General features: G+C 32.9%; 3 protein-coding genes across 4 annotated transcripts; 1 reads left to right on the top strand and 2 right to left on the bottom strand.

Annotated features, from left to right (window-relative positions):
- Positions 1 to 7: 7 nt before the first annotated feature.
- On the bottom strand, positions 8 to 6,303 carry LOC100783706 (uncharacterized). Of its 2 annotated transcripts, none has more exons than XM_003525240.5 (14): positions 6,047 to 6,303; positions 4,870 to 4,925; positions 4,613 to 4,787; positions 4,134 to 4,235; positions 3,839 to 3,910; positions 3,414 to 3,530; positions 3,220 to 3,297; positions 2,952 to 3,014; positions 2,776 to 2,872; positions 2,201 to 2,279; positions 1,915 to 2,126; positions 1,228 to 1,373; positions 618 to 740; positions 8 to 470 (listed from the first exon to the last, which is right to left on the bottom strand). In XM_003525240.5, exons 1-14 carry the CDS (start codon positions 6,134 to 6,136, stop codon positions 309 to 311), a joined length of 1,572 nt encoding a protein of 523 aa, XP_003525288.2. In that variant the 5' UTR covers positions 6,137 to 6,303; the 3' UTR covers positions 8 to 308. The 2 variants fall into 2 exon arrangements, with proteins under 2 accessions (XP_003525288.2, XP_025984309.1); XM_026128524.2 differs by lacking the exon at positions 6,047 to 6,303 and adding an exon at positions 5,813 to 5,920.
- Positions 6,304 to 11,534: 5,231 nt separating this feature from the next.
- Positions 11,535 to 12,784, top strand: LOC100784239 (probable 3-hydroxyisobutyrate dehydrogenase-like 1, mitochondrial). Its single transcript, XM_003525241.5, has one exon. The coding sequence runs from the start codon at positions 11,678 to 11,680 to the stop codon at positions 12,677 to 12,679; it is 1,002 nt and encodes a 333-aa protein (XP_003525289.2). The 5' UTR covers positions 11,535 to 11,677; the 3' UTR covers positions 12,680 to 12,784.
- Positions 12,785 to 14,578: 1,794 nt separating this feature from the next.
- LOC100783175 (hexokinase-1) lies at positions 14,579 to 19,394 on the bottom strand. Its single transcript, XM_003525239.5, has 9 exons — positions 18,880 to 19,394; positions 17,951 to 18,101; positions 17,691 to 17,873; positions 17,284 to 17,358; positions 16,931 to 17,086; positions 16,730 to 16,828; positions 16,525 to 16,655; positions 15,475 to 15,556; positions 14,579 to 15,246 (listed from the first exon to the last, which is right to left on the bottom strand). The coding sequence occupies exons 1-9, from the start codon at positions 19,149 to 19,151 to the stop codon at positions 14,899 to 14,901; spliced, it is 1,497 nt and encodes a 498-aa protein (XP_003525287.1). The 5' UTR covers positions 19,152 to 19,394; the 3' UTR covers positions 14,579 to 14,898.
- Between the last annotated feature and the right edge of the window lie 8,389 nt (positions 19,395 to 27,783).

Here is a 27,783-nt window from a genome sequence, read left to right as displayed (position 1 = left end):
ATGGAAATAATGTGAATCGCTACCTGTATAATTCTGCGATTCTTGATCACTGAATTACATAAATTAAATCACTGAACTGTTACAATTACAAAATTAACCCTAAGGGAAAAGGCTTGGGCTAAAAAATCATATGGATTGATGAATGGGCAATGAAAAAATGGAACTAGAATTCCTACCACACTCTAAAACAATCAATCATGAATGGCACCAAACAACAATTAAAAGATCAATTTGATCTACCAACACCCATGCTTCCCGAGTGAGGCAAAGAGATAGAGAGAAGAGACAGAATTTGATGGAGCTTGTTCCTAGTTATCAAATTTCTTGGGTTGATGCCATTGTGCCAAACTTCTGGACAAAGAACTGAGGAATGACCCTCTTGTAGGCAACCCTTTCTTTCCGTACAAATGTTTTCCTCCCAAATCTGTGAAAACTGGACCCATATCCTTGCTTCTTGGAGTTCTTTCAATCTGTAAATCATACCAAAAAAAAAAGGGAATATATTCTGGTTAAGAAAACGGCTGTAAAAGTTCATCTTGGCTTATAAAAACAAGATACCCCTGCACCTATTCTAATAAGGAAGTCAGATTACATAAAAAAAGCCTCAACCAATTTACCTTACTAATTTTCCCATCTTTCAAATAGTACCGAATACCAGACCAATTGATAGATTGAGAAAAATGAGAGCGGAATGCAGACACAGGATAAAGAAAGTTATCCACCAGCATTGCGATGAACACCTGTTCAAAAGAAGTCAGTTTCTAACTTTACCAACTTAATAGCAAGCTTGTTTGATATTTCACATCCTTAGTTTCCTAATATTACATTCATAATCATATCCCCAAATATAAACTTTTCCAACATATACACACAAGTCCTTGCATTACTATCTCTATTTTATACTCGATAGTTCAACCTGTTTATGTTACTTCTTTTTATGGCAGACCCACATCAATTCTTTGTGCTTGCAAAGTTTGATTCAACTTAAAATTATGATTGTTATTTATCAATTTTTAGAGTATATGGAGTCATAAAATACTACATCGTTCCCCTTGAATTATCATCATTACCCACACAAAATTGGCATTTGAGGCTGATAGATAAAGATTTACTCAGAAGAACTCAACTCTAAAGTAAAAATGTATAAGAAATCCAGGATAAACAACACCTCTTAAATTAAATCCGTCCACAAAAAAAAAAAAAAACAAGCAGGACAAAAATACTTACAAGACACCAATTATAAGAAGCGAGAAAGAGTTGTGGTGCCTCGGGAGATAACATGTTGCACAGTTGGACTTCTATCCGTGTCAAGTTCCACATTGAAAGAAGCTCAACAAGAGTGCATATGGCTAGGAAGGCCACCAATGATAACCCTGGGAAAAAAGGCACTTATCAAAATGCAAGAACTGAAAATGTAAAGCTTAATTGAAAAGTTCGTCTCAGTTAACAATGCAGTACACCCATTTTTGTTTTCCTTTCAAGGAGCCTTGTCTACATGGTAAATACAAAAATGACACCAGTGGAAATGTAACATATAACAATGGGGAATAGAATGTTATGGCTGGATTTAAATTTCATATGTCATCCCATTGCATTATTGAAAAAGATGATCCATACCATAAGATAGCAGTTGACAAACCGACCTGGTTTGTCCATTTATAGAATAATCCCACAGAGGTTAGAAGGTAATGAAATCACAACATAAATAAAATTCTTATGAAGTGCTTATACAATAAGTATTTATAAATTCCATATTACATGGAAAAACTCCACATAAAAGCCAATGAATAGAGAACTTCTAACACGGAAAATAAGTTAACCAATAACCCTGATTCAGCATCAGAATCCAGCCAAATTTTATCCATGAAACAACACACTAACAACCTACCTAGAAAGGAAAAGTATTGTTCTCACCACCAGAAGTATAGGCCATTTCTTCAGGTGAGAATCCTTTATAGTAAAATCTTACTGCTGCAGCAACATGGATCATCGCCATAAAATATGGTGCCACAAATCCCCATGACAAATAGCAGTGGGTAGTAAACAATGCACGGTTCATCACCCAGTTAACATTTGTTAAATATGACTCCAAAACAAATGTTTGTTTCCTCAAGTAATTCCAATATCTACACGTTAAAAAATAAATTAAATCATCAAATACGCAAAGAAGCTAAATGTAAGACGAGTGATAATCACAAACCTTCCAAAATTAAGATCACTGGCAAGGGGGTGAGGAAAGACAGCAACAGGAGGAGAAGTAATGAGCCTTTTGTGAGCACCTGTATGATACATTGTAATAATTGTTAGAATATTAGGACTTCATTCTTTTAGGAAACTTCTTGTTAAGCTAATAAAATTCACTGCAGTACTATTAAGCTGAGCTAGTAATAAAATTCACTGCGGTACTATTTGGCCTCTATTATTAGTATAAATAGGAGTGTTAGTGGTTAGTACAAAAAAGGTTAGTCTATCCTATTCCTAATTGAATTACTGGAAGCCCATTGCATGTGTGTGTGTGGAGAAGTCTCTAGCACAATGAATTTAATGAAGAGAATATTACCCAAAAGAAAACTACTTTCATAACTCATACAACCTAAGTTTTTTGCATACTGTGCATAAAAAAGTACTTAGGATTGTCAAATTTCAATATAACGAATTAACTCCTTCATGGATCAATCTTCAAGTAATCATTATTTTCAATGACCAATGATGAAGTTGTTGTATACAATGACAAAATGTACATAAAAAAATTTGATAAGAGAGCCAAAAATGTACCAGATATGGCTGCAAGAGTCATATCATCCGAATATCCACCATCTTTAAGTCCGGAGACTACACCATAACGATCTTGCCTAAAGTCATCAGCATGCATCTGAAGAAAAACTAAATTGTTAGAACATAAGTTTTCTTCAAAACATCAACTGAGGAAAAAAAAGGTAAAAGCTACTTGCCATCATGCACCCTCCCCACAGAAAGAATGTTTTTCCACCAGTAGCAAAGCCCATTGAACAAGGCTGTGAAATTAAAAAAAAAAAAAAAGATTAGGAGCAGAAGAGTTAAATTATTATAACTAAATCTTGTCATACATTATGATTTACGAAAAACCTAAATGAAAAGTTATCTAACAACTTCTGAAATTTAAGTAAAATTCAATTAGATAAGTTTCATTTGTAGGTTTTATATATTTTATAACAAATGGAAAATAACAGAAAAGTGTACCATATGGTATTCATAGATGCAGTAACTTCCCAGGCTTCCAGATGGCAGATCAAGAGGGTATCCAGTTTGAATAAATATCTGCTAAGCATCAAAGCAGTTAAGACCATAATAAAATAATTCAGGGAAGTGAAACCATAATAATTCTAACTAATCACTTAAAAAAAGAACAACAATAAACAAATTTTAAGTTAGACCTCAGGGTTCTTTTCCATCTCACGAGTGAGCGCTCCGATTGATCCAGGATGTAACCTAACATCATCATCCAAAAATAATACATATTTGCTATCTTTATGCATTGTCTCCACTCCAACCTGCCAAGGTGTTAATACAAGTGTAATTGGTAAAATTCATCTAGCAAGGACAATCTAGGAAATCAACAAGAATAAAAATGGACCAAAATTTCATAAGTTAGCACGAGTTTATCACTTATTCCTAGCAAGTGTTATGCATAGAGAAGATGCTTTCTAACAACTAATATCATCACTATTTTCAACATAGATTTAGATTGACTTCAAAAAATATAAAGGAAGATATGGTTAAGCTCTGAATATAGCATGGCCCAAGGCTACATTTTGTAGTTAAAAAAACTATCAAAATATATGTCAACAAAATCCCATACCAATTGATTGTGAATTTTTTGACTACAAGTTGTTGACAAACCAGATACAACAACCTTAGCTTCAACATGATCCTGCATACATCAAACAGGCATCAAATTTAGTGTGAATGAGGCACAGATGATACTATTGGATAAAGCCCAAAAGAGAAAACAACTAGCTCCGACAGGGCAAAGCAACTAATTGAAAGGACTAAGGAGTTTACGTTGGCAAAACTTAATAGCAAATAATTATAGACATGAATGTGGAAAAGAAAAGAAAAACATGAGAGAGAATAACTTCTAAACTTATTTATACCTCAAATTCTGCTATTAATCGTGATACAGCATGGAAAGCAGGATCCTCTGTACTTTCTACCACAAAAAGAAATTCTATAGGGCCACCATATAGAGATGTTATCTGTGTTTAAAAGGAACAGACATATATTTAAAAAAAATAAAAAGTGGACAACAATAGTTAACAAACAACTTTCAAGTATTACTGAAAAGACATTCAAAATTACAACCAATTATTATTTACTATGCAACAAAAATGAATAACCAATAGTACACCAACAATGCCAAGAAATCATACAATTTAAATTACAAATCTAGGAAAATGCAAGAGAAAGTGTGTGAAAATGAAATACATAAACTAGTACAAGAGTTCAATTAAATTTTAATTTTCCAAGTCATAGTGTATTATTTATGAAAGAATCAAAAAGGCACTGCACAGAAACCAAAAAAAAAAAAAAACCTCAAATATAATTCCAGGGGCATGTGTCTATAAGCTCTCACCTGACTCCTCCAGTTATGGAGATTATGTTCTCCAAACCCTTTTAGGGGCATAATCACTGTTACTCTTGGAAGATTGACCTGATAGGAGTGCTCAAGTTCGCTAATGTCATGACAAAGGAAAGAAAAGCTATTATCATTCTTCATACAATCCTTCATTTGTTTGATCTCTCTGTTCCTGTGAGGGGAGGGGGGGACTGTAAATTTCTCATTGACGTGACAATGAAAGTGTTTCCTAGCTGTTTAACATCAATGACTACCTGACATAAGCAGCACAAGCCCACCCAAGAGCAAGCGTTAAGCAAATTAAACACCCCTGCAGAGCAAACATAGAATTCAGGATTTTATGAAATGGCAACATGATTTTTCACTTGAAATCAAGGAAGAATACAAACAAGATTTCATTTCAAGGAAACTTGTATAAATAATTATCATGCAATATTGAAATGCAAGAGGTATATTATCCTACTTGACACTGCCACCAATACACACGCCCTGTATTCTGACACTTAAGGTTCCATGATGTCCTTCATTATTTCCATTTCATTCAACAAACATGCAATTTCACAACATGAGCTTGATATGCAGCTCAAGGGAAAAGCCCTTTCAACAATGCAGAACTTTCTATCTCAATTCTCAATAATGTTGCTTCTGTTTCTGCATGTGGATTTAAAGCCTAAACCAGATGTCCCAACTAAAATGGAAGTCAAATCGGTGAAAATGACAGATGGGAAGCAACCCACAAGGTGATACCTCAAGGTCCTCAACTATCATAATTTGGGTCAAGAAAAATCTATGAAAAAGATTCCACCGAGAAAGTAGAGATTGTACAGATAAACCTCAGGCTTAGAAGTATAGTCGAATTCCATTCACATCCTACACCAAGCTAAACTAGGTCACTTTCTTAAGCAAAAACCAAACCATTCAATCCTCTCCCTGGAAGAAGCAATTGGTATCAACAGCAACCCAGAGCAGAAAGAAACTTAAATTGAATTCAATTAGCTAGCTGCCAATAGCCCCAATTCACAAAATCAAAAGCATTATTATCCACACAAGAGCCTTATCCCGTGTTTCACCAAGCACCTTCAGGAACTACTTGTTTCAGACATCACCACTTTCCCCTCCCAAAACCCTTTGAAACCGCAGAAAAATAATACATAAAAAGGCATAATTCTCTACCGTAACCAAAAAAATCAATCATACCCAAACCAAGTAGAAAAACCTTGGCACAGAGATACTGAAGAGCAACAAGGTCACATTGTTGTACCACACAAAAACCTACAAGCCAAGGAATGCTTGGAGGGAAATAACATCCAACCATGAACAAGAGAGTAATGCTGACTGATAAAGTTGAACAATTGGGACGAAATTAATTACCCTACAAAATCAAGAGTTAATTATTCACAGAGATGGATCAAACAGGGAGAAGTGAAAAACCTGGATCTGAAAGAAAACGGCGATGGAACTACAAAAGGCCCTGCTCAGAGAAAACAGTAACAAATCCAAAGAAGACATTGTTGCGTTCATTTTCTCTCTCTAAACACTTTCTATTGTGTCTGTCTCTGAACGTAAACGTATCTGAGTGTCTCTCTCTACCTCAAATGGACATGAACAAGAGTTTGAGAGAGAGAAAAGCTGCAAAGAGAGAAAACAACAGAGGTAAGGAAACTCTTGTGAACGAAGGATAGCTCCAATTTAATTTAAAACTTTTAACTATTCTCTTAAATTCAAAATAGCATCATCATGTCCAAATATTAAATTTTAATTTAATGATATATTTTCTTGTTTATCTTACTAAAAATTTATTATATACTAATTAATTAATAGAACAAAATATTAAATGAAAATTAAATAGTTAATATCATTCTTTTGAAATATTACAAATTATGAAAAATTGTATTCTACTTTTTCATTTTTTAAAATCCCTTTTATGTAATTATGCTCCTTTAAATACCACTTTCCCACTTTTTCATTGCGTTCAAAAAAATGCTCAATTGATTCTTCTAAAGTTTACAAAATTGTAAAGGTAAGGATTCAATTAAAAAGAATGCACGATGTCCATAGAATTAAAAACAAAAATAGAAAATAATATTTAACAGATAAAATAAAGGGAAGATTCATAAAAAAAAGTATATAAAAATTAAAAAGAACAAATAATAATTTTCAAAATAAAATTTCAAATAAAAAAAAAGTTGTAATATTAGAGTTGCACATGTGTCAGTTCAGTTTGATTTTGGAGAGGAAAAAACATCAAACCAATAAAAATTAATTACTTTGATTTAATTTTTTCAGTAAACTCAAATCAAACTAAATAAATATATATAAAAAATTAATTTATTGGATTCAATTATCAGGTTGGAAATATACTTTTAAATTTTTGTTCTCAAAATATAAAAATCATAATTTTTCCAGAAAAATATGTAATTCTATCATCAAATCTTAATGGCAGTCCTTGAATTTAAAATATTCATTATAATAATTTTGTTTAAAAGAAGAAAAATCCAAATCCTAGAAAATATATATAATATAGGGATGATGAACTCAAAAATCAAACCAATAGAAATTAAATTTCGCCAATGTTCTTGTAAATAGAGCCGATTGTATGGAATGTCTGTTGGAATTCATCGTATAAACCCAACTAGGCAAACTACTAATCAGCATCAAAAATAAATTCAAACCCATAGTTATTTTCACCAAACTTTGTTTGATATGAAATGTAATCGAAGAATTTAATAGGAATGTTCTCTGATAATAAAACACTATTTTATTTTATATATGTCTGCTATTCTGTATTAAGAAAAGGATTTTTTTTTTAATTTCAAATTTTGTTGTTTTGGAAAGTTAAATAGTGAGGAAAGAGGGACAGACCGTTGGATGGGTGGTTATTGATAGGTTGAGAGAAGAATGGCAGCTTGCAAGGTGTCATGTGTTGACAGAAGGAAGGTGCCTTTCTTAGGATGCATGCAACTTTATAGGCAATAATAAAGAATTAACGTGTAAACTTTATTACTATTCCATGCTACTGTAACCCGACAGCAGCATTAGCATGTACTATGTTCAGATGTTGATGTTCTCTATTACATGTTCGTCAAGTTTTAAAAAAAAACTGATTGCAGTTTCCTCTTAATTCCTTCAATTTTATTAGATAATTCGATAATGCCAATGGTGGATATTAACATCAAATTAACAAGAAAACAATAGAAGAAATATCCTGATTTGGTTCTAACTTTTCTAACAAGTGCCCATGTGAGAATCCGTGAAGCATGCTTCTATTCAAGACTCAATAGAGAATTAAAATCGAAGGTTGTAATAATTAATTCAAACAATGCAACATGGATCACTAGAATAAAATAGTAGCTGTAGTTTAACGTACGTTACGTGGTAAACAAAGTGTTGGAAGTGATGCTTGTTCTATTTTAGTTGGACCTTGAACTCAGAGTGGCATAACTGAAGCCACGACATTGTAATTGTTTGTATAAACTTGAAGGGAAAAGAAGCATATGTGCCATGATAAAGAGATGGGGTTTGCTATCCATGTGTAACTGCCCCACCTTATTCACATGGTATTGCCAGCTATTGCTTTCGATGTTCTAATGCAATACTACTCATCATGTGACCCATTGCAATTTGTTGACAACATTATCAATGGCGTGATTTGCAATATATGATCAGGAAAAAAAATTCCAACCTTCCGTTCTTGACTCCATGAATAATTAGATATAAACCTCACCTTTCAAGTTTTTTTCTTCTAAGGAAAGAAAATTATTATACAATTCCGCTTCAAAAAAGAAAATATCATTATCTATTTCATTGATAAATAATATGGATTTAGAGCGGTAAGCACAATTTTTTTTTTAACACAGCATTTTCTCACCAAAGAATTAAGAATTAATCCTTTAAAATACCAAGATTATTTAAAATAAATAAATCTCTCAACAGTGCAATACATCTTTAATTAAATGGTGTGTTTGAAATTTTAATGTAGAGGTGAAATACAATTGATTTTCATCCAAAAATAGTGATTCAAAATGTAGGGAAAAAAAAGGGAATTAAGTATTTGATAAATTGTCATTGATGTTCATTAGTGATTCAATCCTTCACAACTAGTGAATTAAAATTCAATTTTTTGTTGAGGGAAATGCTCACATTTAGGGTCAAATTATGTTTTAAACAGGATTGTTTTTTAAGACAAAAATTAAATGAAAAAACAAGTCAAAAAGAAAAATACTAGACAAAAGATAGAATTAAAACATAACGAAAAGGACATGAGCAAAACACTTTTGCATCTGGATGTATTTATGTTAATTGAATTGCTAAAATGTCAATATTCCTAACATATTTGGAAACACATCAAAAATCGAGAAATCACATATGAAAGATAAAATCGACAACTATTAATTTCTTATAATCACATACAAAACATAAAAAATCACATCTAAAACGTGAAATCAAACATCGTGTACAACTCAAATTTAAGCTTATGCTAACTCAACAATCATGTAACCTCAATGGGTTTAGAGTCAATCGTGCTTTTTTGCTAAAATGTCAGTATTCCTAACATGTTAGTTTTTGTTATAAGAATTCATACAATAACTTCTCATTCCTTCTCTTTTTCCTTCACCACTAAACTTATATCTATGTAACCTCAATGGTTTTAGAGTCAATCATGCTTTTTTGCTACTTTCTGGTGGGATTGTGAGAGGTTAAGAGGCATTTATTTTCAACTTTTTAAAAGTAATATTAGTCAAAGAATTACGAGCAACATGATTCACTTTCATGTACTTGTAACTACAAATTTAGGGTGATAAAAACTACGGACATACAAGGATGGAAAGAAACAAAGCATTCCCTAGTTTGGGGCATCTAGGACTAGGAGTGTTTTTTCCCGCTGGGTTGCTTTGCTGCTATATGTGCGTATATTATTGAATAGTGAAGCAATTGCACAGGGAACATTGTCACCTTGTCCCTACTCTATCCTCTTATTTTCCCCAAAGATATTTATGGCCGTCTTATTTGTGTGTACGTGTGTGTCTTCCCTCAATGGATCAGACAGGGTTGAGGAGCATTATCTACACTTTTGTAACAGGAGACAATAATGAGAAATGGTATTGCTAAACGGCCATAACTGCTGCCATATAAGTACATCCAGGAGCAACATAAATCAGGAACCTCGTTCTTGACAGCAGAAGCTTTTTCTTATTTTTTGAAAGGCAGGGCAGAAGCTTATTGTTTACTAAGGGTAAACTTAGCAAGGGTGGTTTATTGTTTGGGACTTATATAGGGCTGGCTTAGTGGTGGGAGAGGAGAGAAGGGAGAAGTCTTGGACTCAAATCTCTCCCACTAACAAACTAACGATTAACATTCGTCGGTAAAAAAAAACATGTAGATGTTTGTATGTTTTTTTTAAGGGTCATCAGTAAAAATTGGTGATGCTTCAGTCCTATTATGATATCATTCCTTTACTAACAATCCGTTATCTATAAATGATAAATTTCTCAAATTTAACACTGAACAGAAGACTCCATGGTAGACCGAGAGTGTTTTTGGTCTTACAGTTCTTGCAAGGCAGTATGAAATGAATTGTAGAAATACAAAAAATCTATCTAAAATGAAGTTATGCTCAATCTTCAGATCATACAGAATATTAAGAATCACTGATTAATTTTTCAAACTTGCTGGGGAAATGAATCAACAATGAAATATGGCTTGAACAAATACAAAAATAAAAAGTAAAAGTATCTTCTTTAGAGAATTCAGGATAAACCATAGACCTAAGCATGGAAATTTATCAGGTAATTTATGCAAAGCATAGTGTGTATCACTGTATCCTAAAGTTCAATCTGCTGGAACTGGAACTGCATGGCAACAGTTATCAACCACCATATTCAGATACCTCACCATTCACCAATGAGACTGTTAGGAACCTGGAACAGAAATGGAGAAAAGGAAAGAGATATTGTATTTCTTGTTTGATTGAGACAAAAGAGAACAGAACAAAGGAGAGAGAACTCTCATTCAACGATATCCACAAGGTTTTAACTTCGCAAAGGATTTCTCCTTTCACAAAAGAGCAAATACTTAATTTACAAAGGACAACAGATCGTAACGAATTTCCTTCCCTCCAGTCCTCCTATTTATTAGTCACTAATTCACTTTAACTAACAATTCACAAATATTCTAACTATCCTAATTAACTACCCTTTCCCACAATCCTAACAGACACCAAACAAGATCATGAAGCTACATGGCTCTGATACCAGATGATTGAGTTCAGTAACCACAAGAAACAGTGAGGAACTGTAGGTGGTGTAAGATATTTTTTTTATTTTTAATTCTGATAAAAAAATTCATTTTGGGTCTCAGCAAGATCAAACTTATGGTATTATAAATATAAAAAAATAAAATATTATAAAAACCAAAATTAAAAAAATCACATACTTATAAATTTTTAAAGAAACTAAAAATATACAAAATATTTTATAAGAATAAGATTAAAAGGCATAAATTTACGGGAATTAAAATTAAAAAAAATAAACTTAAAAAATGAAAACGTTTGATGATATTTTAAGGCTAGGTATTAGAATTTTTCATCTGATAAGATCACGTTAATATATAGAGAGAGAAAAGATTTGTTTAATTATTTATTTGGTACTTATATTTATAAACTTTTACTTTTTAGTCTTTATACTAAAAAAATTATTTGTTTTAGTCACATACATTTTTTAACACATTTCAGTTCTTAGAAATATACCTCTTATTTAGTCTCTGGTCTTTTTATACATATTGACTAGTTTTATGTATATTTTATTAGTCTCTAGTCTCTTGTAATTTTACGCTAAAACTATAGTGGATTAGTGATGGTAAATAATTTTTTTCTAATTCCGATGGCTGTACAGATGAGATGAGATGATTTCTTTTACAATCCTTTTTTTCTCCACCGTTTATCATTCCTCACAAGTCACAGCACCCTTCATTCTCATCATGAAATTTAAATCTTTAGACGTGTGTATGTCAAACTCTAACCAAGTTCTCCCTTATTACTCATAGTATATATATGTGGCAATAGACATGCCTCTACCCTCTCTCAGTCTCCGCTCACTACACCGCCTTTTCCACACTTCCATCGTCCGGCACTTCATGGCCGCGGCGGAGCCCACTATAAGCCCATCTAACACGCGCGTGGGCTGGATCGGCACGGGCGTCATGGGCCAGTCCATGTGCGCCCACCTCATCCGTGCCGGCTACACCCTCACCGTCTTCAACCGCACCCCCTCCAAGGCCCAGCCCCTCCTCGACCTCGGGGCCTACTTCGCCCCCTCCCCCCACGCCGTCGCAGCCCGCTCCGACGTCGTCTTCTCCATCGTCGGCTACCCCTCGGACGTCCGCTCAGTCCTCCTCCACCCCTCCTCCGGCGCCCTCTCCGCCCTCCGCCCCGGCGGCGTCCTCGTCGACATGACCACCTCCGAACCCTCCCTCGCCGTCGAAATCGCGGACGCCGCTACCGCCAAAGGCTGCCACTCAATCGACGCCCCCGTGTCCGGCGGCGACCGCGGCGCGAAGAACGGAACCCTAGCAATCTTCGCCGGCGGGGAAGAATCGACGGTGAAGCGTATGGAAGCCTTGTTCTCCCATTTGGGGAAAGTGAACTACATGGGAGGGAGTGGGAAGGGACAGTTCGCGAAACTGGCGAATCAGGTGACGATAGCTTCGACGATGGTGGGGTTGGTGGAGGGGATGGTGTACGCGCACAAGGCGGGGCTGGATGTGGGGTTGTACCTGGACGCCATTTCCACCGGCGCGGCCGGTTCCAAGTCGCTTGATTTGTACGGAAAGAGAATCTTGAATAGGGATTTGGAACCGGGGTTCTTCGTGAACCACTTCGTTAAGGATTTGGGGATTTGCTTGAAGGAGTGTCAGAATATGGGGATTGCTTTGCCTGGCTTGGCTCTCGCTCAACAGCTTTATGTGTCGCTTAGGGCTCACGGTGAAGGTAATTTGGGCACTCAGGCTCTTATTTTGGTCCTTGAGCGACTCAACAATGTTACTCTTCCTCCCTCCTCCAATACCTGAAATTTTTAAACATGCATTGTATTGTATCTATAGTCTACTTTGCAGAATGAATGCTATCGCATAATAACTATTTGGCTGTTTATGGAATGGAACTTGTTCAGTGAACCAACGCCCAATTTGTAACTGGGATACATGGACACTCCCTAATTTTAAATACCCCATCAATACCTCTTCTTATTCTTCAAACATTTTCCATGGAAAAATTGTTTAAAAGCTTTCGGGTTTTATCATTTATGTTATGTCTGAGGCTATTTACAAAATGAGTATGGTTTGACCATGGCATTGTTGTATCTGTATCAGTCCTTCCTTGAGGTATCCAGCCAGCAGTTTACACTTTACACTGATCATGCGGTATGGAGGATAGTAAGAGTGAATATGAGAGTGAACTACCAATTCGGTTCTTGAAATTACAGGCTTCATTTTAACTTGGTAGTGACATTAACCCAATAGTAAAATAATTTCTTTTTTTTTTTGGACAAAAAAAAAAGTTTAGGTGAATCTTGAAAGATAACTAGAGTCAAAACATGCCTTAAGGTTTCATTGATCGCTTATACTAACAAATTGTTTACCAAGAAGGTTGTCACTGACATCGGTCATGAAATTTTTTTGCTAACATTGGCCAAAGATTATTTTTTTGTTGTTGTCATCTAGGTTTTTTCAATTGATGTTGACCAATGATTTTTTTGGTTGATGTTGGTTAGATTTTTTCTACTGACATTGGTCATGACTAAATTTTGAGTAGACACCTGTTAGGATTTTTCAGCTCACATCAATTAGGTTTTTCCAGCCAACATCAATCAAAGCTATTTTTTAGTCAATATCGGTTAGGGTTATTTTTTAGCTGATGTTAACTAGGGTGTTTTGGTTGATGTCAACTAGATTTTCTTAGTTAACGTCGATTAGGATTTTTGTACTGACATCAACTAGGATTTTCTAGCTAACATCAGTCATAGTTATTTCTTAACCACATTAACTAGGTTTTTTTTGTTGATGTTGGCTAGGATTATTTTTTTGCTAACACCAGCTAGGTATTTTTGACCGACATCGTGCATGACTATTTTTAGTCAATATTGACTAGGCTCTTACAGTCAACATCCACTAGAATTTTTTCGGTCGACATCGATGAGAACTATTTTTTAGTCAAAATCAGTCAAGGCTATCTTATAGCCGATGTTGGGTAAGGTTTTTTGTCCGACATTGGTCAATGCTATTTTTTATTTAACTTCGACTAGAAATTTTTTGATCCAACGTTAACAAATGATGTTTTTCAGCCGACATCGCGTATGTTTTATTGGTCGGCATCGACCAAGTTATTTTTTAGCTGATATTTGGTAGATTTTTTTGTCAACGTTTGCTATGAATTTTTAGGCTAACGTTATCTAAAAATAGTCTTGGTCAATGTCATTCAAAAAAACTCTATCTAGTGTTGGTCAAACAAACCCTAGCCTCGTTGGTAAAAAAAATCTAACTAACATCGACTGAAAAATAAAGTCAACCAACATTAGCTAAAAAATAACCCCAACTGACGTCAGCTGACAAATATTTTCGACATACTTTGACAAAAAAAATTTATTTGATGTCAACTGAAAAATAGTTTTGATTAATGTCAGTTTAAAAACATCACTTGTGATTAGGCAAAACAATCATAGTTAAAATTATTAATATTTTGTATTTATAAATTATTAAAAATTAAAAATATTTTTTAATTAATATTTTAAAATTAGATTGTGTTTATTTTCTATAAAGTTTAATATTAAAATTTCATCTATTTAAAATATAAAATTGAAATTTTGCATACGGAGGAAATTGAATTGTCTTATCCAAACAAAAAAATTAAAATAAAAGAAATTTAAATTGATTTATCCAAACAAAACATTTGAAAAATGAAGGAAATTAAAATTAAAGCAATTCAAATTCTAATCATTTTAAATTCCTTAAAATTTTAAAAGTCCTGTTCCAAATACAAGGTTAGCCTTGTCAATACATTAAGTCCTGCTTTATTCTCGTTGGCTACATTCCGCAAAAGGTGTCTAGTCACTCAAGATTAAGTTTATATCTTTGACATTATTCCTTAACGAAGGAGAAACAAACCCCGCAACCAAAATAATGAATGCCCCGGTCACCAGCTGCAAGGCACCATTGCTTCAATGTGTTGATCTATTACCTATGCAAAAAATGAAACTAGTATTACACGTCTTTCCCTTGTTTGGCAATAAAATTTAAGACTCCTCCACTCCCAAATATTGGGAGTGAGAAGCTGCCAGGAGGGCTGCACCAATGCCAGAGCCATCATTAGCATGCTCAATGACAATGGTCTCAGCAGCCTCATCTCCCAGCAATTCCTTCAGGGTACCCTCCAAGCATTCTCTAAATTTGGTGTAGTGTTCAAACAATCCCCCATCCAAAGCTATCACTGACTTTTGCTTCTCCCCAACCTTAACCGTGTCTCTTCCTATTTTCTTAAGGATGCCCAAAATACCAGCAGCAGCAAGCCGAGCCCCACGAGTAGCAACAATGTCACACAGTTCAACAACAATCTTCCTCATTTTTAGGGATGTGTTAGAGATCTGACAAAAAGGAAGGCAGTAAGAAAAACCTATATATTTCCTATTAGGGAAGGGGAGTCAGAAACACCAATTTTTATTGCCCTTAACATAATCAGAATGCTTTTTATTGACAGATCACAAACAATAGGTAGTTTGGTTTATCTTATCAATTCAAGGAAAAGCAATTTATAGGATGATGTGAGACATGATGATAGTCATATTCCAACAAGGGTAGAAGAGCATGCATACCTCTAATATATCCTTTAATTTGTTTCCAACTACTTTCAGATCAGAACTTGTGTCATGGTGCATGGCTGACATGTCAGGCGTCCTAAAGAAAATGATGTCAGAACTCCAAAAGCATTCAGCAGAAAATAATGTGTTGCAATGAAGTTTATACAACTCAACAAGGAGAAATCGGTAGTGTAAGCATTGGAGTAAACTAGGGAATAAAAATGAAAATGACAAGTGAATACCACTTTTAGGATTGATTGGTATGAGAATACAGAGTGCTGAAAATGAAAAGGCCACCAGTCTTAGCAAAAAAAAACTTTTATCCCAATTTTGGATGAAAAAGTAACACCAATAGCTTATGAAAAAGACTTATCCGAAAATAACATCACCTTATTTTCTCATCCATTATAGAAACAACTTATACATAAGTGCTTAATTTATTTACCCAAATGGTCCCCTTACTCACTTATTTTGTCATGTCTACCAAACCGTCCCTAAGAAGACAAGGGAAAAAAGGACAGAACAATGAAATGAAACACATGTGTCAGTCTGTTAGACAGAGAACAGAGAGTGCTGTTGGAGAGAAAGGGACAAAGAGCTATGTAGGAGAGACCAGAACAATAGGGAGGAACAACCGAACAAGGGTAAGGGTTCACAGGAAAATTGGAAACAACACCTGATCCTTGGGTTTGCCAGAAACAGAGGTGCTCTTCACCAGCACTACTGTTAGGTCTTATGTTCGTTCTCAACTTCTCGCAACAGAAACAGAGTGGGTCTCTCCCTATCTCTCAAACAAAGACTGAAATATATATACGGGAAAAAACCCAAAAAAAAACAGGACCAGTGTCCCACAATAGCAGAGATAATGAGAGGATTTTCCTCCATCAACACCAGTAGCCACAACGACAATGAATTTTGGGTTAGCCACTATTCGCGGCAGCAACTCCCGCTACACAAAAGTGCTCCACTAGGGTCTAGAATAGCGGCCTCTGGTCGCTCCATACTGCTACAACAGCGCACTGTTAACAACTATGTTTGGTGGTATAAGTTAATAAGTTATCATACCTAAGTATGAAAGGAACTTTCAATTTGGGGGGAACAGTATCTCCAAAAAAATCAGCTTCTTCGGCCATCTTAAATAAAGCTCTCCTTACAATTTCCCCCAAATACATGCCAGAAATCAATTTCTCAAAAATCTGTGAATCATAGTGGAATATTGTTAGAGTAACATAGATCGACTAAACAAATAAATATAGTAGATGATTATTACCTGTTCTCCAGGGTTTAAGCTCTCAGCATCCAGAGCTAGATCATATTCTGTTAGAGGAAGATGTGATGATCGGAAATTACCCCACTCCATGTTTATAACCTATAATACTTAGAAGTAATCAGCATGCTTTGTATCACACACAATAAGGACAAATCTATCACACAAGAAACTAAATCTCACACGCATTCATAACCTACTTACCATATCTCCTGATTTTGGTATAAGGCCATGCCATTTTGGAATAGCATGTGCACGTTCTACATATGCTGCATTTGTCCCAGTACCAAGAATCACAGCAGCAACGACATCCTGATTGTAGAATCTGCCTCCAGCTAATGTTCCAATGGTATCATTAACCTACATCAAATCACCAAGTTTCATCTCATTTCCAGTTTAAGATATTAAGCAAACAAGAATTACTTAAAATATATAAAAACAAACGCCATAAAACCTTATAACTCCAAATTTCTGTCAGACACAAACTGGAAACCATCATGCTCAAATCCTGGCTATAAAAAATAAAGAAATCCAAAAGAGAGGAGAATGAGACTGACTAGAGCAGCAACGCGCATATCCAGGCCAATTTTTTCCATGGACTTGGTTAGTTCTCCCACCACATCTTCACCAACCTACAAACAAACCATGAAGGAGTAACTGTCAGATTACGATGCTCAGTCAATGAATGTCTGAGAAACCTAGTAGAAGAGGGTTCTCTTTGAAAACAGAAAGAGATCCTATGACTATGATACAATTTTGAACCATAATAAGGCAAACGTTGCAATATCTGGACTCGTAATTTAACACAACAATAGTGTGGTAGTGACATAGTGTGCGTGAAGTCGAGAGACTCATGTGAGTTTGTGAACAAATACATGATAGATCAATCAAAATAAATGACTAGAAGAAAAAATGGTTGCCCAAATAAAGTTGAATATAATGTAATCAGGTTGACAAGAATTACCACATCTTCAATATTGAAACCTTTAGTCCACTTTATTAGAGTCCCAGATGCAATCGATGTTTGCCTCACTGGGAATGAGAATGTAAAACCCAGTTCTCTTTGTCTGCCAGGGGGAGGATGAAAACCTTCAGGTTCTGAACCAACAAACTTTGCAAGAGCTGCTGCTATAAAATCAAACAATGCCTGTAACAACATAACATACATATATCAAAGTGTAGGCAGGCTTAATACTCAGATAGATTTTCCCATAACAAACTTACTTCTGAAGAGCCAGTCATCAAATTTGGAGGAATTGAAACTTCTTCAAACTCCTGGCCGATAACACCTTTGTCTTTCCCGCCTAAATGTACACGAAGGACACGGAAGTTTGTGCCTCCAAGATCCAGTGCATAATAGAGTCCTTCCTCATCCCTGTAACAAGGTGAAGAATGACTCAACACAGAAGAAATCTTTAAGAATTACAAATTCATATTTCTAAATATTTATAATTTTTGTTATCAATAACAATGTAATACTTAATCATACATACTTGCTCTCTCAGCATCTTGACAGCAGATTATTCAAAACACAATATAAACAATCAAATGCTTTAGCAATAAACCGTTATACTCCAGACGGACAGAACAGAACCATTAACAAGTGGATAGTTTTATTACCATGAATGATTTGCTAGTGAATTCCTCCAATTTAATCACGTGACTTCTGAAGTGCTAAAAAATAGTATCATTTGAACCATCATACCAGACAAATCTCGTTCGAGATTCAAAACCCCAGATGTTCGTTAAACAAAAATCTCTAATCTTTTTTGCGATATGATCATAATGGAGGTAATGTATATATATAAACATCATAAAAAAAATCAGTTTGAAAATGGGGCAAAAAGGCATATAAAGAAGCCAACTACTGATCTAATTTATCCTGTACATCATATCAGAATTTCAGAATTCAGGAACATAAAATAAACAATACGCACAAAAAACAAAAAATTGATTAGACATGTCAAATAACACAACAAGATCAACGTTCCAGCGAACAGGACAAACGGTCAGTCCACAAATCTGGGACATCCTGATCCTCAAGTGTCCGAAACAATTATGCCTCATTGTTATTGATATAAAAAGCCAAATTAAAAAACACTAATATTGAAAAAGCTAACCGATGGAAAAAAATAAGAGATAAATCTACGAACCCAGTTGGGAGATTATCGACAAAACTGATCAACATATTGAGCTTGCTACCACCTTCAGATGCGAGACCTGCGTGCATCTCAACATCCATGGCATCAGCCACTTGTCTAAGCTTCACAATTGGGGTCCCACACTTGTCCTCAAACTCCTTCAGTATCGCCATGGCGCGACTCCACTTCCGGGAACTAATCATGCGGTGGCGCACCACCAGTGCCGCCGTAGCGCAGACGGCGGCGGCGCAGACAACCGCAGCTCCCACCGCGACCTTCCCCATCACAGCACTGAAACAACAAATACGAATCCCGCAAAGTTGGAAGCTTTGTCCTCTGATGGGAGAAAGGGAAACCCAGATTAGATTGGATTTTAATTTTAATGGAGAAGTGAGAGATGATTCTTATTATTGCTATTGGTGCACATTGGTGGAGAAAGTGACAGTGGCGTGGCGTTGGGGGTTAGGAAAGAGAGGTGAAATGAAATGGGACAGACAGACACAGCAGATACAGGAAATATCCAAAAAAATATATTTTAGATCTGTCTATGTGGGCTTTAAATTGAAATTTACATAATTATCATACAAATTATTTTAATAATAACACACATTATCTCTTTTAATGGTAATAAAATTAATGGTGATGTAAATTTTCTTTTAATTTAAATTTATATTAATGATGAAACAAGTTATTCTTTTTAATTGTATTTGAATTATTAACTATGATACAAATAAGTATCAGAATTAATTTGATTATCAATAATAAAGGTAATTCATTGTGATAGTTTTTTTTATTAAAATATAATTAATTTGATTACTCTTATAAATGATAACTTCTATCTAATAAAATCAATTTTAATTAAAAATAATAATAATCTATATAATATTGGTTATTATTAAAAACAAAACTGGCTAAATTAAAAAAAAAAAAAAAAAAACCATACGTTAGGCCAATGTTTCTTTCATCTTCTAGGGTTACGAATATATTTATTACCTAGGCCGTTGGGAGAGACAGCTTAACATGACAACTGAACCCTCCAAATTGGCAAGTGTGTTTTATTTTGTTGTCCCTGAAAAAATGATTGGTTTATTTCGAAGTTAAAAAACCATATTTTAAAATGTTAAATAATATAATGCTAACTTTAGAAGAAATTAATTATAAACAAGTTAAATAAACACACAGAAAAGTGTTATCAAATTTGCATCTCTCTCCCTCCACTCACAAATCACCTGTGAAAGCCAGTTATTCTATCATAGAGGATGTTCATGTCATAAACCCCAACTAAAAAAAGTTCATAAATAAAAGCTGAAATCAAATTCCTCTAAGGAACCTGTGGTTTTGGATCACACAAAGCCAACTATGAACCCAAATGTCCCAAATCCAATCCACCAGCCCAGCATCAAGTCCTGAAAATTTAGGATCCAATATTCCCTAATCTTAGGGGAAAATACTCCCTTTATAACCCAAGTCACCCAACCGGCCTAACAACCAGGTTCCAATATTCTCGTTTTTTTTATATAAAAAAACCCTTAAATTTAACACGAAGTTAGTATATTTTTATTAATATTTTCAATTAATTAAAAAATAATTTAAATATAACTTTTTAAGTAATTATTGTATAAATCAATAATCTTATTACACATAAAATTGTGACTAGATAACAATATAAAAACTCTTTTGAGTTTTGAGACACACCAATAAATTTTCTATCTTCCTAACACCACTATTTGTACGTTTCCAAAGTAAAAAAAACATCACTCTCCAATGTATTCTCAAGTGCACGATTAAGATGTGTTACATGTAAACTTTGGAGAAGCAAACAAGATATCGGAATGCATCAAAGTCAACTAGAATTTACTTTTTGGATAATGACTATTCTCACGAGTCATGACACAATATTGTTTTTTCCTACTTGTTAACATTTTGAAAGTAAATTCTTGTTTGATAGTTGTTGCCTAGTAAAAGATGATATGACAAGTAACATAATTTATTCTGATTTAAGTAAAACTTTGTAACATAACTAATAGGACTTTTTTTTCTATAAAAAATATGATTAACCTTAACCTAAGCACTAATCTTTATTATAAAGTCATAGAAAAACAATTACAAATAATTCCTAATACATACAAAAAATTATATTTAAAATATTTTATAAAAATATTGATGAAAACTTTTACCCCTGCATGATATGAAAATAAATCCTTTCCAGCTGGGCAGTTCGAGTAAGAAAGAGAAAAACTCAAAGAGGTGTGTGAGTTCTACCTTAAAGAGAAACAGGACTCGCATGATATTTTGAAGATTGATAGAATAATGCTAAAATGGTTAGAGCGTAATTGGGTTTTATTATATATATATATATATATATATATTACTACAAGAGTATTCTAACGCACTCCAAGATCGTTCGTTGATAAAGTGCAACTGTGCAATGAGTTGATAGCTCTCTATTATCTTAAAAAACCCGGAAGGAATATAAACATGGCTGCAGCATAGTTGAGTAATTAGATTGTGCTTCCATCCTCTGTTTAAGAAAATACAATGGCTTCATAATTCTATCTTAACAAGTGGTGTGAAGATGCGTTGGGAATTATGTAATAAAATATCTGAGCACTAACACTCATGATCATGAGAATATAAGGTCTTTTAGATTTTCATCCAACAAAGACGTTCTTGTCTAGTTATCTGATTTTTCTTTTTTCTTGTAAATGTCTGAATGAAAACTTTTTTTTTAAGGAAACGATCTGTTTGTTATGCCATAAAAATAATAATAATTTGATATGTCTCTTTATTTTTCAAATAAAAAACAAAGGAAGGGAAATTTGACAAAACACAAGACGATGAAAGCACCAGCATGTTGTATATCGCACATGGTTAGATATTCAATTTTCAGATCTATGTATCTAAAAAGATCATTTGTTGAGAAATATCGTTTCCTTAAATATATTTCCAACATATAAAAAGATTACTTTCTAGCTCTACCTAAAATTCAAAATCAAATCAGGGAATTCTTTTTTTGCGTGCTCCACTGAAGGCAAATATTTGGTTACACTTACAATCAAAACCTGATTGCACCCAACATACGGAGAATCAAGCCTAATGATAGTTAACCTACTGTATACCAATGGAATATTTTTAATTATTTATATTTTATGCACGAGTTTTTTTAAAACGCAAACTTCATCAATTATTATTATTATTATTATCTAATTTTGCGAGTCACATAAATATATAATATAATAATTGGGTGTAGCTTGATTCCAAAAAATATTTATATTTATATAAAAATAACCTAACCACCGTTTTATACAACACCGGCGGCTACTGTTTTTTTTCTTCCTTTCTTATTCTCTCTCCTGTCCGTGCTACACATAACTACTGCTCTATTTTCTTTTGAAAGCTAATACAACACTATCAATTTTGTGTTGAGTAAGAAGTGGTGCAAAAAATATATACAAGTTTTTCGTACAACGAAAACTTATTTTTATTGTGTACTTTTTTTCACTCCTTATTCAATGAAAATATATTTATGTTGTATAAAGAAGGATATTTTGGGAACAATATTTTAAACACATGGAGTGTAAATAGCATCAATGGGGTGAGAATAGTAAATCTCGAAGGAAAAACTAGGAAAGACATTAGGGTGTTGCCCATATTAGTTGTGCAGTCACCATTAAAATAAAATTTCAAAAATATTATTTCAAAAATATTCTTAAGTGTTTCCTGTCACTACGGATTACGTAATCATATCACTCATGGATTAGGAGTCGAACCTGTGACTTTTATGTTATTAACACAATACTCTAATCAATTTAAGCTAATTATGTTGTAAAATAAATAATATTGTTATATATAACATTAAATTTCTAATGTATATTTAATGTACATATAAATTTAAATAATAAATTTTGTGACAATTAATTTTGATATAATTCATACGGATTAGCTAATCTGTATGTTTTTTAATTTATTAATAAATTATTTTTTTAATAGTAAATGTTTTTTATTTATAAAAATATTATTTTGATTTTTTGTTTTTAAATAGTTATTTTGTATTAAATAGTAATTGTTTTTTAATTATAAATATTTTTTTGTAAATAGTTATTGTTTATTTTTTAAATAGAAATAGATTATTTTGAATTATGTTTTTAAATAGTAATTATTATTTTTTAATTATAAATATATTAATTTTATTTTTTAAAATTTTTATTTTTTTATATTTTTTAACAATCATATTAAAATATATATAATTTAAAAAATTCAAAAATTTAATATTTTTTAATTAAAAAATTAAAAATCTATATAACTTTTATGGATTAGTTATATGGATTTTTAATTTTTTTAACTAAAATAAATATTAAAATTTTGAATTTTTTAAATTATAAATATGTTAATATGATTGTTAAAAATAAATAATAAATATTTAAAAACAAAAATAAAATTAATATATTTATAGTTAAAAAAACAATTACTATTTAAAAACATAATTCAAAATAATCTATTTTTATTTAAAAAATAAACAATAACTATTTACAAACAAAAAATTAATTTATTAATGAATTAAAAAAACATACGGATTAGCTAATTCATATGAGTTATATTAAAATTAACTGTAACAAAATTTATTATTTAAATTTACATGCTCATTAAATATACATTAAATATACATTAAAAATTTAGTGTTATATATAATAACATTATTTATTTTATAACATAATTGGTTTACTAACTCATTTGGTTAGAGTGTTATGTTAATAACCTAAAATTAATTTTAAATTAATTCATAAAACATATTTTTAAGAAAAAATTAAAAAAAAATTTACTGATTACGTAATCCGTATAACTCACATGAATTACGTAATTCATAGAAATAGAAACAAAAAATACTTAAGGACATTTTTAAAATTTTGTTTTAATGTTGGGTGCACAGAAAATATGTCAGGTGCACCTAGTACCACCCGAGACATTATTAACCTGAAGCCCACAAAACAAAAGTAGAGGGGTCTTGAAATTTATTCGCAATGGGTCGGATCCCTGAAAGTATATCAGCTAGAGTTGCTCACCAGCACAAAAAAAAAAATATTGATAAAAGAACGAGATAGAGTGAGAAAACTGTAGCGGATTTCAGGATTCCAGCAAAATCATAACATGTTATTCATTTGATCCTAATATGTTGGGAGAGACTAACTTCTTTAGTTAGACCAATTTTTGTTGATACTTGTATCAATAGTTTATTTTTTAAGAGCCTTTTCAAAATAAATCGAGCTAAATAGACACTTGTGTAACGACCACTTAAGGTAATTTAATCAGTAAAATACAAAGAAGAAAATGAACCTCCCCTATCTTTAGTATTATATACATTGTTCAGTTATTCTTTTACTCATTTTCATGAATGGAAGCTAGATATATGAAGGAAAAGTGAAGTTGATATATTATTATATTATTACTTGTGAATATTTGATACTTGATTATATTGGACTATTGGTTTAGTTTCTGATAAGTGCTAATTTTATAAGCATTACTTTTAAATTGAAGTGGGATCACGTTATATAATTGTTGATTTCAGGGCGTGTTGGCCATACTTGTAGTTAATGCGGGTGGAGACTGGAGATAAACAACGCAAATGACCCATATACCCAATGACCTATATTGTCAACACTAATAATTAAATAAAGTTAGCTTTATGTAGTTTTCATTAATAGAAAGATGGATATTTGCAGCAATCAAAATTTGACCTTATTCTCTAACAGCTTAATCTGATGTAACTATATAGGCAACTCTATGTAATTGTATCCGGTTTAAACATATTTTCGTTTCAACAAGTCTTGTACCTGCCTACCCTTAATGTAGTAACATTTAGATAGCTTTTCTGACCCTATCAGGTATTGCTTTGTGAAATGAAATTGGACGTCAAAATGGACAATATATTCAGTTCCGGCATCAAAGCGATTTGCTCAACAAGAAAAATGCAAGTAACTTTCAAATGACAAGTAAGACCACATACGCAAGAATCACTCACAAAAGTAACTACTGAACAGGATGCTGATTTTTTACTCTAGTTTGTGTCTTCATTTTGGTGGAGAAGTGATTATGACTTTTTGATCGTCTCATGGGATTCAACAAAATTGATTTTTTAATGACTCTTACGAGTAACGATTGATTTTCATATTCAAACATGCAATCCATATCAGCTAATTATAAACCGTTCACATATTACGGGCCAATTATAATGTGTCTAGCACATATCAATGAAAAAAAAAAAAATTAACCCCCTAAAATCCAACCATATCTAACTATAATCATTTCCCATTTCGTATTGCGGTTGAATTTCTGTACAACCCTTGTGAAAATGCTCCCTAATTCCTATATAAATATATCTAGTTTGACAACACTAGAGATAATGTTTGCAAATTGCAATGCTCCATTGTTGTAATGGATGGTGATGACTTCATTTTGTTTATTATTTGACCGAGCGACCACTAAAAAATTAATTTAGAAAAGGACCTCGTGAGCTTCGAGCTTCATTGCATATTTCTATATCGTGGATAATTTTGTCTCAGAAAACATTCGCAAGTTGCAAAACCACTAATTAGCATGTATGGTAGAGATCAAATTCTCTTAACGGCAAAAATTTATTAGAAAAAAATTATCTAATAAAGTTTAAGGAATACACACTTTATGCTTAACCCTGTACCTGTGAGAAGCAGGACATTGGATTTTATACAACACCTAAATCTCTTTTAAGCAAAAGCCACCACACATAGCACACGGCAATGCTACATGGAATCCACGGTTTTCTTTGCTTCTGTCTTTTCTTTCGGGACAAGGTATAAATTAATCACTAATTAATACCTCCCAATAATCATATCATAGTCGAAATTATCGAATTCAGTGGGGAAATGCTTATTGGATGAAGTGGAAAAGGGCACATAATTATATAGTTGGCTTGATCATTAAAATGGTAGAGTACGATATATGAAAATGCACTTCATTGTACATACATAGTAGAGGAGGGTTACAACTTAATTAGAAGCCAAGAGCATGAAGCTTGAGCAAACGGCTCAATAAGGGAGAGCTTTTTGACTTGGCTGATTAAGAAAATTGAAAAAGTTCATCAATCTTGTGACTTAGACAACAATGTCTAATGACCATGTGCAGCAAGGTTCCTCACGTGGGTTATGACATGGGTGTGGGTCTCTAATTCCAAGTGGTGATCTTTTCTTTGTTAGTTTTGGAAAGATGCATTCAATTATATATGATAACAAAACTTCCAAGGAAGGAAAATCAGCCTTATGCACAAAGAAAAGATGATACAAATAATGTTAAATGAAAAGTACATAGATTTTATATTAATTAATTGCAAGGTGAGCTGATGGAGCAGTAATAAACCTTTAAATTTTGAGGTATACATTTCCCATGTTAGTGTGAATTATGAGATATTATTTTTCTTGAGTCCTTAGATGAGCTGTGAGTGTGTAGCAAGGAGCTGGCTCTGTAAACCCTGCTGCTTAGACATTCTCTTGTAGATCTCCTGCCTATTTTCTTTCTTAGATATATAATAGCTAGTCTTTCTCAAATTCTTTTGATAGATATTTGATCAGCAATAATGACGACGTGTTTCTCATTTTAATACTTAACGTAACAATAGTTTAATAAACAGAAATTGCAATAGTACAAAAATTGTGTTCAGAAAGTTATAATGCTTAATTATCAATTTCGTCCCTTTATATATTCATTCAGAATGTTTAATTAGATTCTTCTAGTTTTTGAAGTCAAAATTTCTTAATATGATCTTTAATTTTTTAAAAATATCTCAATATGATTATTTTTGCCGAAATTTGTAACTTAATACCCGTGTTTTTTTGCTGTAGGGTTCATTTTTTTGTTCACCAGAGGAGGACTTATTGGAATAGCCCCGACAAATTCTAGGCTAGACATTGTTCTACATGATAACTATTATGTGGTTATTTACTTTTTATGGGAGTCGTTTATGTCAACCTCAGTTAAACAAAAATGATCATATTGAGATATTAAAAAATAAATAAAGGATTACACTGAGATATTTAAAAATATAAAAGACGTTATTAAATCTTTTAAAAAATAAAAAAACTTGATTGAATATTTTAAACAAATAAAAATACTAAATTAATAATTAAGGCAAAGTTATATACCAAAGACACAAATTAGAAGAGAGAATGTATGAGATAAAAAGGGTTGATATAGAGAAACGTTTAAAAAAAAAATACTACTGTACAAAATGTGAATGAATAAGTGTCCTCTTTAATACATTCTGGGACATCATTCTTACCCACAATATAAATTCAGTCCATACTATCAAACATGATATCAATGGAATGATAAAATGCTGAGACTATTAACAAAGGCCTTATTTAGAAAATTGTTGTAGACGATGGAAAAAATTTACTTAATGGCAACTACTTAATTAATCCATGGGTGCAAGAAGACATCTCTTTAAAAAGGATTCTCCATCAAACATATTTTAGTTTGAATATTGGGATCAGAAAAGGCAGAGATCAACAATAAACTAGGGGAAATAATAGTACGTATTCAAAGGCAAGAAGGCAACAGTAAATCATACAAGCTGAGATGTTGCATTGCAATTGATCATGTCATGTGCTTCCATGATATGTGGCTATTCCTTGCCACACCGTAACTTGCTCGTTCCCCAAGAAAGATGCTGAATTCAGAATCAAGGTCCCACCTCACTCCCAGCCAAATGAACCAGCATGTTCCCTTTAAACCAACTCTGATCAAGAGTCATTTGACACCTGATAAAAACCTACTTTATAATACCACTGTCACATCAATATAATTCACATTAAGCATGTTTTTTTCTACAAGTTCAGCAAATAATTCAAGATAATATTTTTAAAAATGGCTATTTTATTTTTCAAAAAA

Source organism: Glycine max, chromosome 5 (genome assembly GCF_000004515.6).
Source record: "Glycine max cultivar Williams 82 chromosome 5, Glycine_max_v4.0, whole genome shotgun sequence".
NCBI lineage: Eukaryota > Viridiplantae > Streptophyta > Magnoliopsida > Fabales > Fabaceae > Glycine > Glycine max.
This window is presented reverse-complemented; position numbering and strand designations above follow the sequence as displayed.